The 12221-nt window shown below is 37.3% G+C and overlaps 1 protein-coding gene across 4 annotated transcripts in view; it reads left to right on the top strand.

Annotated features, from left to right (window-relative positions):
- ANKRD44 (ankyrin repeat domain 44) overlaps window positions 1-12221 on the top strand; it is a 328696-nt gene that overhangs the window by 199913 nt on the left and 116562 nt on the right. For all 4 annotated transcript variants that reach the window (XM_081242878.1, XM_081242876.1, XM_081242877.1 and 1 more), the window contains exon 9: window positions 5461-5539. In XM_081242878.1, the coding sequence (XP_081099004.1) occupies window positions 5461-5539 (79 nt within the window). The remainder of the gene's footprint in view (window positions 1-5460; window positions 5540-12221) is intronic.

Genomic DNA, 12221 nt, shown 5'->3' with positions numbered 1-12221 from the left:
GCAGCGGGAGAGGCCACAACAGTGAGAGGCCAGCGTACTGAAAAAAAAAAAAAAAAAAAAAAGAAAGGGAAGATAAGAAGGAAACCAAGGGGATGGAGTGTCTTCATGGAGGTAGAAAGCAGGCAGAAATGAAAAAGTAAACTAGCTGAAGAGAATTTCAGAGTTCTAGATCTTGTAAGGGGACCCCATCCAAGGTCCTACGTGGAGGTAGGATGAAGGTCTTTAGGAGCAACAAAGAAACCAAGGTGGGGAAAGAGCCAACATGTGGGGTTAAAGTCTAAGAGGAGGGTGGTGGAGGACAGGAGACAAACAGGTGGCTCAACTGTCAATGTCCCCAAGACTTGTGACACTTTTCTTGCCATCCTGATGTCTGAGGGACATCCTGTGGATCCTCCAAAGGAAGGAACATTATTGAAGTTAGATAAAGTATCTCTTTACCAACCTTAATTAATTCACGGGGTTATCTGAGGCTCTCCATTTCCTCTTTAAAACATGCCAACTGATGCTTTCAGTGTGCCTGATACTGAGGTTAGAAGGCCACTTTCTGGCATACCTACCTATTTCTCCCAGGTAACTGACTAGCAGCCAGTTCAGATTGGATAAGAGGCTTCAACTAGGTATGGTGCCTTGGTTTATAGCAGCCTTCTCTTCTCCCCCACAAAATGGACATGGAAAGCATAGCTACTTAATTTTGATAGTTAATTTTTTCCTGTAGACTGCTAATCATCAATAGAGTATACGAAGCACCATTAAAAAAAAGTCTGAGACTTGGGTTTATGTATTATCTAATCCATGTAAATGGGATTTTGAATCAAATCTAGCCTTCTCCCTCAGTCTCCCCATCTACTCTGTCTACATCCTAATTCTCTTGAATCTTTATTAGTTAACTCTGGATGCATGGATCATCTAACATTTCCTTGGAGCCATTCAGTCTGGCTGGAGGTTGTTATCTCTCTGCACCACATTGCCCTTGGATTTTGAAAGTGTCTGTAGATTGCAAGACAATTTGTATTTGTTTAGATTTTCCAAAGTTAGAAGAAAACAGCAGATTGAAATGTAGCCAATACCTACTCACATGTTCACTTTGTTTTCCTCTGTCCTCACAAAACACAAAAAGTGATGTCTTCATGAGAAATTGCAAGATGATGGAGGGGGGGGAAGGCTATGTGTCCTGCATGCATTTTACAGTCCCTCATTTTGCTTAGATGGACCATGGCCCTGTCCTTGATTTTGAATATTGTGATATCACAAAGATTAATTATTATAAAATAATAGACACAATACTTAATACAATAATCTGTTGAAAGTTTACTTTTTTTTTGCAAATAGGAAGAGCATGAGGAAATATGAAATAATTTCCCTTCTCCCTTAGAGACCACATTGTAATTTTTGTAGCATCTCAAGGCTCTTTTTGGAAGCACTCAAACTAAGCATTAAAGAAGACAGTAAACACGTGGCCATGCTGGATATGACTTAGAAAGATAGATTCAGAAATTACCATTGCCTGCCCAACATTCCGCCTGCCTATGGTCTCAATTCTTTTCTGTGCACGGGCCCTTAGATCACTTAACCCTAAGAGACTGGAACTGAAGCCCATCACACATTTACTGAAGTGGACCAGCTCACTTCTTTGTATGTACCAGGACCAAGTTATATTCTGTAATTGCATTGCAGAGGTTGAAGGTGAAACTGTAATAGGCAACAGTAAGCAGTAATAGCGATGTGGCCCTTGGGTCTTAAGAGAGGAAGTGAGGAAAGGAGGGGGGTGAATGTCTGAGGCAACCACGTACCATCTCCAGCCTTTAGAAGCATTAAAAAAATTAGACTGTATATGGCTTTTTGCACGCCAGGGTATTAGATTGCTCTTCCATTGAATTAGGAAGCCCTTTGGGGTTTCTCGCTATATTTATTTTATAGAGACTTTATTGCCCTCCGCCAGGGCCACTGAGCTTTGTGGCGCCAGGGGGCGCTGTACCACAGAGAACACAGTGCCTTCAGCTTCCTGGGGAGTAACTATGTATTTAAGTTTAGAGAAGGTTTATGGGAGGAGGAGGAAAGAAGGCATTAGAAGTGGAAGAAAAGAATGAATGGATTTCTGAGAATGGAAACGCTTCATTAATTCAAGGATTAATCTTCCTTGCATGATGGTGAATTCTGCCCTGAAAGAATACTAATATTTGTCATAAAATATTCTTAGTCCTCATTGGTTTTCTTTCATGACTTATTGCTGAACCATAAGTCAATAGGAGAGCTATTAAGCAAGTTCTCAAGGTAACAAAAATTTCCAAGCCCTAAATCTGCTCTGGGAGAATGCACCTAGAAATTGGAAGGAGGCTAGAAAGGAGGAAGTTTTTCTAAAAGCAAAGCTTTGAATAAGTGGGAGAACTGATCATTTCTTCTCCTTTGAGCATTCAGGGAATGTTTGGTATCTGAAGTTCTAGGGCCAGCAGCAGCAATGGCAAGTTCCCCGCCACCCGACCCCGCCCCCATGTGAAAAATTTCTCAGGCAGATAATGAAACTCAGTAGGATCCTCAGTCTCAACCTGAATATTCTGAGTTCTAACTTGTAAAGGCTAAATAAAAAGTACTAGTCTTTTGACCTTCATTGGTTTTCAATGGCTTTTTGAAATGAGTTCCCTTTACACCTATACCATATAAACAAAGCTGCCCAAAAATGACTGCTATGATACCCTTAATGCTTCCTGTCCCCAATTCCCGACCTCCTGCCACCCATATCCCAGTGAGAAAAAAAAAGTCAGCTAAGGTGTGTCTTCAGTGGTATGTGAACTCAGGCAAAGATCTGCAAGGGTAGATCTGAAGCAAGCATCACCATTGACCATATTGCCATCCTTTTCATTTAACCTAACTTTGGTCATGTCTGTTTGTCCCTTTACCAAAAGCACAAGCACTCCAAGGGAGGAAAAGGGTATGGTGTTTGCTGTCCTTGAAATGGGACCAGCTTTGTAAACTATATACTGTAGAAACTGGTGACGTCTGCTTTGACTCTCTGGCTGCAATTTAGTTAGTGACCACCAGGTTGGTGGTTACTCCTAGCCTTTAAGCTCTTTTCTAGGCATGGAAAAGTGCTTGGTTAAATATTTATAAAGATATTATCTAAACACTGAAATATTTACAGCTTTATATATATTTAACTAAATGCTAATAAGTTATGTTTTCATCTTAAATTTAAGAGAAAATACTGGAGCAAAATTTAAAGAAATAGCACCATCTAGGGACAAATGAATGTCAGCTCTGCAATTTCTGTTTTCTCTCTCCTTAAGAGCCTTGGGCTGTCATCACTTTTTTCTTGGAGGGAGTATGTCTTAACTCCTTATTCCTAAATGGTTCCCAGACTTTTTAGTCTTTTGAATTGTCTGAATTTATCCCAGCTAAGACCCAGGCTCTGGGATCAGAAAGCTTTTAGGAGCTCTTCTCCATCATATGTCTTATGATTGGTGATGGCATCATATCCTCATTTTCTTGACTAATGCTCCTTTTCCCTAAAGATATAATTTCAGTAAAGCTTCAAGCTTACTTCCATCTTCCTTTCCTTTCTCAATCTTTTCTAATTCAGGTTATAATCATACAAGATTAAGATGGAGAAAAAATCCTGTTTTTTCTAATTTTTCCCCATCAACCTGAGAACCTTTCACTATAATGATTATTTACTTCAGTCAACATGCAGTTACCACTCTGACTAACTCTTCCCTTGACACAGATTGTGCATAGTTCCTTTCTTAAGTCTAAGGAATAGACTTATAGGATATAATAAATATTCTTCTGTTAAACCTTGTGGTTTTATAAGCTATTCCAGTGGCTCCTAAACTTTAATGTGCTGTGAAAGTTAGAAATGAAATCAATTCTGATTCAGTTTAGGTCTGGGTTAGGGCACAGAATTCACATCTCTAACAAGAATCCTGGGTGATTCAGATGCAGGTAGTCTGTGGTTCACTCTGAGAAATATTTAAGTGATTATTTGTTTTCCATTGTAGAGTTTTTAAAAGAATCATTTTAAAGCACACGTATTTGAATTTCATCACAAAAATGAACTTGTATTTTTGAAATCTCATATTTTAACCTCAGGCTTAGGAAAACGTTTCTTCTGAGACTTAGAAAAAGAATAGTTACATACATTTCTTTCTTTTCTTTTCTTTTTAAAATAATATCTGAATGAAAGAGTATATAATATATTCTCTCAGTTGGGGATACTTTGGATCTTTCTTTTCTTTTTAAAATAATATCTGAATGAAAGAATACATAATATATTCTCTCAGTTGGGGATACTTTGGGTCTAAAATAACAGTAATATTTTCATTTGGGTATCACTATTTTTAGAAGAAATTCTGTAAATGATTATTTCTTAATCAAATGTGTAGGACTTTGGTATTTGGTGTAATGATGACTAATGTATGGATTCTGTACATTTTTCATCTTTTGGCTTAATCTGTGAGAGAATGCCATCATTTATATCTTGAATAATAAAGAGATGTATAAATTCAGCGCATATTCCCAGATAATCATTAACATGGCAATTTGCATATCTTAATCCTATGATTTCTAATGAGTCAAGTGATGCAAATGTTTCTCTTTTGGAATAATCGAAAGTGGTGTTTCTCTGTGGAATTAGAATGTAGAGAATGGTGGAGGATTTCAGGTCAATTTGGAGAGTTGCAGTGATTTATAGCAGTTTAGTCATCTTCAGGTCAAACAGGGCCAAACAAGTTAATACATTATTTGTCTTTTTTTCATGTACTATAGACAAAAGGTGAAAAAAAACACTGTAATAAACTATACATATACTATCCATTATACTGTATAATGGAAAAGAATACAAAAAATAATATATACTATATATGTATAACTGAGTCACTTTGCTATACACTAGAAACTAACACAACATTGTAAATTAACTATACTTCAATTTTTTTTTAAAGTTGAAAAATAAAACTCCTTGAAGGAAACCTTCACCAGTAGATCACAGGAGATGAAAAAATGTTTTGGATGATTTCCTCAGTTTAAACCAGGGTAGTTTAAAAATTGTCCATGTAACTAAAAATTTTGCATTTCTTCTCTAGAATAATTTCCATGTCTTGAAGCTTCTTTAAAATGTGATGTTATAGATAAATAACAGGACCTACTGTATAGCACAGGGAACTATATTCAGTATCTTGCAATAACGTATAATGGAAATGAATCTGAAAAAGAATATATATATATGTATAATTGAATCACTTTGCTGAACACCTAAAACTAACACAACATTGTAAATACTTCAATAAAAAAATGTGAAGTTAGGCAATAACTTGTGATATCATGTGTAAATACTTCAATAAAAAAGTGTGAAGTTAGGCAATAACTTGCGATATCACATACACTTTATTGAGCATTGCTAGCAATGTCCATAGGAATGTTTCAGATTGATGTCACTGGCCCATTGTTTCTCTCTCTCTCATTTTTTAGAGTAAAGATGGTAAAAGTCCTCTGCACATGACAGCTGTCCACGGAAGGTTCACACGGTCACAAACCCTCATTCAGAATGGTATGTGAGATTCTTCTGCAGTGTCATTACTGGAACAGTTTCCTGGTGTGACTGAGTTTGGTTGTCCATCATTTGAACGTGAAATATGATGCTCTGTTTTAGAGTTTATTAAGCTTGGATTTATACTGTCCTTTGATGAACTTTGCTAAAAGCTCTTAGACACATCATCACCAATTCAGCTTAAGAGTGAGGACATGGAGCCACTAAGTTTCACAGTCAATTCCCAGTCAGTCAAAGAACATGTGAGTTTTGAACCTGGAAATGATCTACTTGTATAGGCTCAAGATCCTGCATTTTTCACTCTGAAACTAATAAAAATAAGTATCAGACATTTTCTAGCAGCAAATCTGAATTATTTAAAAATTTTTGAATTCACCATAGTTCCATAAGTTAAAACTTGTTAAGCTACTTGGGCAAAGGTAAGAAAAATGAGTGACTCAGAGGAAAAGCAGGTACGTACATGATATAAAGGATCATAAAATCACAGGCTTGATAAAGACCTTGGAAAATCACATAATCTAGTAATTTCCCAGGCTTACAATAAAGGTGTGTTTGAACCATTGGGTTGTCTCTGCAACCAAAGTACTAGAGAGTGTCACTTCACAGCATGGTTCGCGTTACAATTAGAGGGTCATGGCCAGAATCTGTGAGTGGATTGACTTTGACAACACAACTTCTATTATTTTAGCAAATCTTAAAGACAATTTTAAAAAAACAGGTTTAGTTCAGATTTTATGCTGACATTCCAGGTAAATCCAGCAGTTCCTAAACTATCTTTAGTTGACCCACATTTCTAGTTCTCAAAATTCTGGCATTAGTCAATTTTTTTAGACCTATCTTGTTCTCATCTGTAAGAATACTGGATGACATACACTTGAATTGTTAGTGGTACTAAGTTATGTCTTAGGCACTGAAGTCATAAAACTAAAATGTCATTTGACATTTGGATGGAAGACCAGCCAGGGAAATTATGCTGAGGAAGCAAAATATCTGCAGCAAAGCACAGGAAATTTATAAGCATTTCAGTGAAACTATAGAAGAAAAGAAATCCCAACAGATTTCCAGTGAGCAAACGCAGGTAAATGAAAATGAACTGCCCAACACCCATTAATTCTAGTTTGAAATATGTGATATGCCTTTGTCATTTACTTTATTGAAAGGCCACTTTAATTGTTTTGTTTTGCTTGAAGTAAAGGGGAGGTGGGGAGGGACCTTAGCATCTCTCCTCTGCACGCTTTCCTCATCCCACTGTATTTCTCAACGGTTTTTCAGAAACAGTGTCCACTGCCTTAAAATAAACAAAACTAGGGAGCTATTTGGTTTCCATTTTAAAAAATTTAATGTGAACATAATCACCAGGGCTTAGCTCTGTGGCATTAAAAAGCATTGTTCCCTGTTAGAATAATTTCAAGCACGAGTGACCAGATCAGAGAAAGAGCAGTTTTTCACCTTGTAAGCACTGCCTTCCTACAGGTCCATCCCTGCGGGCCAGACCTGTGTCATGCTAGTGTGCATGCTAGTCTTGGGGGTGCTGCTGGCTGCTTTGACCTCTCTAAAAACCACCCCTGTGGACTTGAAGACTTCCATGCCCTCTCTGGACATTCTTGCTAGACTTTTGAGTTGGGACGACTCCTGAAAGAGACCTTATGTCTTGTCCTCTGTGATCAAGGAGCTTGTCTCAGAGCCTATCTCATTCTTGGCTGGCCTGGCATCTTGCTTGTGGGTTGAGTGGGATCCTGGGTCCTATAATGCTGAGGATATAGCGGCTATAATACATAACTTATATATAATGATAAAGCTAACATTGGTTGAGTGTTCTTCACATTGTGCCAGGCACTCGGCTAAGCACGCCACATAAATCCTTCCAACTACCCCATGAGAAAGAGGTGCTATTATTATCTCCATTTCAAAGATAGGGAAACTGAGGCAGAGAGGTTGTCACTTCTGCTGGGATACATGGCACGTATGTTGAGGAACAGATATTAGAACCCAGGAAGTCTAACACTGGAGACTGAACTCTCAACCACTCTTCTCTGTATGAACAATGACAGGTTAAAATGTTTTGTTTTGTTTTGTTTTGTGGTACGCGGGCCTCTCACCGCTGCGGCCTCTCCCGATGCGGAGCACAGGCTCCGGACGCGCAGACCCAGCGGCCATGGCTCACGGGCCCAGCCGCTCCGCGGCGTGTGGGACCCTCCCGGACCGGGACACGAACCCGTGTCTCCTGCATCGGCAGGCGGACTCTCAACCACTGCGCCACCAGGGAAGCCCTAAAATGTTTTTAAAATTGAATTCTATTTACTCTAAGAGTCGCTTGCATTTGGCAGAGAGTTATTTATCCCTGTAAAAGGATGATTCGGCATTCTCTTCTCTCAGCCGACAGTTCTTTGCATTCATTGCAGATGTGAGAACTGCGAGTTCTTCCATTCGACTTAAAAAAAAAAAATGCCCTTAGGGACAAGAATAGGAAGCTCTTTTCTTTCCTCCTGTTTGTTGGTTTCTTTCTGGGAAAAGCCCAGAGGCTCACACCCCTAGGGCCTGCTGTCTTTCCTCCAGAGTGGGTAACCACACGACAGGACCTGGAATGCCCGGCCGCCATGGGGACATCACTTGGCTCTTAAGACCTGCTGAGGAACATTCTTGATGTTTATTTATTTGTTTTGTTAAATGGCTCTGATGTTTGGACTTTGTGCAGCATTTCTCTGCTTCTCTGACTGATCTCTAGTCAGAGTTATTAATTCTTTGTAATAACTTTTTTTTTCCAGAAGCATTCAGCTTTGGTAAGGTGATCGTTTAAGAAAAAAACCAAAAGACTCTTTTCTTTTTTAAGTTAATAAGCAAAGACTACCTCTGCGGTTCAATCACGTTGTTTGTTGTCTGAAGCTGTGTTGTCAGAGCCAGAGAGGGAAAGAAGTAAACGAAGACACAATCTGATATCAGAAGGCATTTGATCTGGCCTTTTGCACAGGCAGCTGCCTCAGATGCTGTCTGGCAGGTTACAAAAGTTCAAAATGATGTTTTTTATTCACAGAAGCTTTAAAAATAAAAGTTTGAAAAGGAAGAGTGAAGTGATAGGTTAGGATGATTTATTGTGAGGTTTTTGACCTTTGGGCTCACAGACTTTCTGAGGCAACTTAATAAGATAACTATTCTTGTTTGTGCAATGAAAAACTAATTTCAGATGAATGCCTAGATAATGCTACATAAATCATCCCTTCTGACGTGCTCTGCATATGTCTAAACTCACGGATATTTATTTTCCTCACTAATAATCAATGATCGATAACCAACATTTAACTTGCAACCTTCAAATGAATAGTAAAGAGATTTAATTTGCTAAAAAAAAAAGATAACTAATAAGGACCTGCTGTATAGCACAGGGAACTCTACTCAATACTCTGTAATGACTTATATGAGAAAAGAATCTAAAACACCTGAAACTAACACAATATAGTAAATCAGCTATACTCCAATAAATTTTTTTTAAAGATATTTAGTTTGCATTCCAAGCAAATGAAAATGGAAAGGCTTCAGGAGTGACTATAAGATAGAAATTCATTCATCTAGAGATCCTACTTTAATATAAAGCATATTTCTGAATAACAAATAACAAATAGTCTCTTTTATTTTTCTACTAAGTTATGATGTTTTCTAGAAGTATATCTTAAATGACAAAGATAATTATCCATATTTTTACAGTTTTAAATTGACTTATGAAATGACAGTAACAACAAGAAACTTTATCGGCTCAGACCCTCTATTCCATCCTTTCCAGTGTTTTTCACTCTTCTCTTTTCCTGTCCAATTTTTGGCATATTTGAGGCTGGTAAACATGGAGCCCCTACTCTTGGCTGGGAAGGACATGAGCAATGTAGTGTTTGTCCAGGACAAAGACTTCTTTGACGTCTGGGGATCTGTCTCCCACATTTCCCTGGATCAGCTCCGTGGGTGGACCTTTCAGGCTGACCACTGTGGGCAGCTCTCACATGGATACATGTACCCTGGATTGCTCTGAGGTATCCATGGAGACCAGGTGGCTGCCTTTCCCCAAGGCATAAAAATGATCTAAATTGGATACTTCTAAATTTAGATTACTGTGAACTATTTCTTGAGTCCCTAGAAGTTTTTAATAACTAATTTTATTTTAATGTTTCTTGATTATAAAATTAGTACATGCTCACTGTAGAATAAAATTAACTTATTAAAGAGATTCCGCCACGACCCCCATCAATGTGTCTCCCTAACCCCATCCCAAGAACTTCCATTGACAGTTTGGTGAAACTTCCAGATTTTTCTATGTATTTAAGAATGTATATATAAAGATACATAATTATTACTTTTACAGAAATGATCGTAGTCCATTTATTTGAACAACTGATTTTAAAAATCACTACTGTGCCACAGACACAAAGATATGAGGAAAGATCAGCGTTTGTATTCAAGTTGCCATTTATATTTCTCTGTCACAAAGTTAAAAAGGGATTACCTTTTTGTAAACAGCTATTGAGTTGCAAACTCCAAATGTGCAAATTTATTGGCAGCAGCTAAACTCTACATGCCAAAATCTTGGCTGCAGAGTGAAGCATCTTAAATCCTGTGTAAACATATGTACTAATTGGAGGTTTTTTTTTTTTTTTCTTAACATCTTCCCCTTCTACAAAGCTCACACATATTTGTAATTATTTCACTTTTTAGGAGAGATTCTCGTTCATTAACTCTGTTGTGCCAGTACACCTGGCTAGAAAATATATTGTTTGTTGGAAGTAAACCTTAGGGAGTTGGTGGTCATAGTTAGGATTCATTAGAATGAAGGACCATACAGATATTATCGTGAAGATTTTATAATGGTCATATTATAAGAAATAGTGTCTTGGCCTGGAAGTTAATGCTTTTTCCTCAGACCTGAAAAGACTCTCAGTGGCTTCCTTTTGGTGCTCAAGTATACCTCTGTTGGGTGTGCAAATGGGCACAGCCTTTCTCAAAAGCAGTTTGCCAGTGTCCATCAAGAGCCTTAAAAACATTCATACTTGTGATCTAGTAGTTCTACTTGTAAAAATATTGCTGAAGGAGATCTGAAATGTGGATAAAGATTATGTATAATTATGTTAATTCCTGTGTTTTTCCTAATGGCAAAATTTGGGCATAGCCTAAATGCCTAGCAATTGGAGACTTGTTGAGTGAATTCTCTAAATACTGATATCATGTAGTCATTTACAGTTGTGTTAATGAAACTAATTAATGATATGAGAAGTGTTTGTGATGTAATATTAAGGGGGAGATCGGGATACAAAACTCTTTCTACCCTGTGATCTCAACCATGGGAAATGTCTTCACACACAAATGCACACACACATACAAACAACTGGAAGAAAATATCCAGAATATTAATACTGATTATCTCGGATAATCAGTGAATTTATAGATGGCTTCTATTTTCTTCTTTGTATTTTACTGCATCTTCTAAATTTTCTACAGTGAGAAAATTACTTTCTCAGTAATAAATATTATTTAAAGTAAATGCTTAATATCTTTTTAGATTGATCTAAGCCATTTATATAATATTTGCATTTCTCAGGATTTTGTATTTCTTATTCTGGAATATATAAATGTGTATGTGTAGTTTAAATATATAAACTAAACATTATAGTATTAGTATCTTAAAATTATGTATTTTAGTTTTAAAATATCAGCTTACTTTAGTTCAGTGTAATTGATGATGAGAGTAAAGCTTAAGATTTGACCTATTCTAAAATACCTGATACCTAAGAGCATGAGCTGACAATTCGGTAACTTACTGCTTTCCACAATGATGCAGAGATTTGTTTATGAACAGGATAGTCAGGAAATAAGACCTTAGAATAATTTATATTCGGTGCCCCAATATCCTAGGTGCTTTCTTTTATTAAAAGCATAAGTGCGTGTGGGCTTACATAAGCAGGAGTACACACTATGTGATTTTTCTCCTTGGTGTGCTTCCCTGTCCTCTACTCCCTCCCCTTTTCCTACTTTCTTCAGGCCCCTCCTTTTTGACTGGGGTATAATTCATATACTGTAAAAGTCACCATTTTAAAGTGTACAGTTCAGTGGATTTCAGTATTTTCACAAGGCTTTACAACCATCACCATTATGTAATTCCAGAACATTTTCATCACACCCCTCCAAAATCTTTATCCCAGTTAGCAGTCACTCCCCATTCCTCCCTCTCCTTGATTTCTCCTTATTTCATGATTTTCAAGGACTCTTAAACTACTTGGAAGCTTACCCAATTATCACTAATGCATGTAGCAAATATTTTCACATATGTCAGTTTCCTTATTGCTAGGATGTGGGGAAAGCCTTTTTTTTTTAACATCTTTATTGGAGTATAATTGCTTTACAATGGTGTGTTAGTCTCTGCTTTATAACAAAGTGAATCAGTTATACATATACATATGTTCCCGTATCTCTTCCCTCTTGCGTCTCCCTCCCTCCCACCCTCCCTATCCCACCCGTCTAGGTGGTCACAAAGCACCGAGCTGATCTCCCTGGGGAAAGCCTTTTTAACTACAATGCAAAATCTAAATACAATAAAAGACATAAATTATGAAAAAAAAAATTTTTCAGGGTAGAACACCAAAGACAAATGAAAATCTAGGCCAAAAATATTTGCAACATGTATTACTGATAAATGGGCAATCTCCCA

Source organism: Mesoplodon bidens (assembly GCF_964165515.1).
Source record: "Mesoplodon bidens genome assembly, chromosome: 8".
Taxonomy (NCBI): Eukaryota; Metazoa; Chordata; class Mammalia; order Artiodactyla; family Ziphiidae; genus Mesoplodon; species Mesoplodon bidens.
The sequence above is the reverse complement of the archived record's forward strand: the minus strand, read 5'-3'. Positions and strand labels throughout refer to the sequence as shown.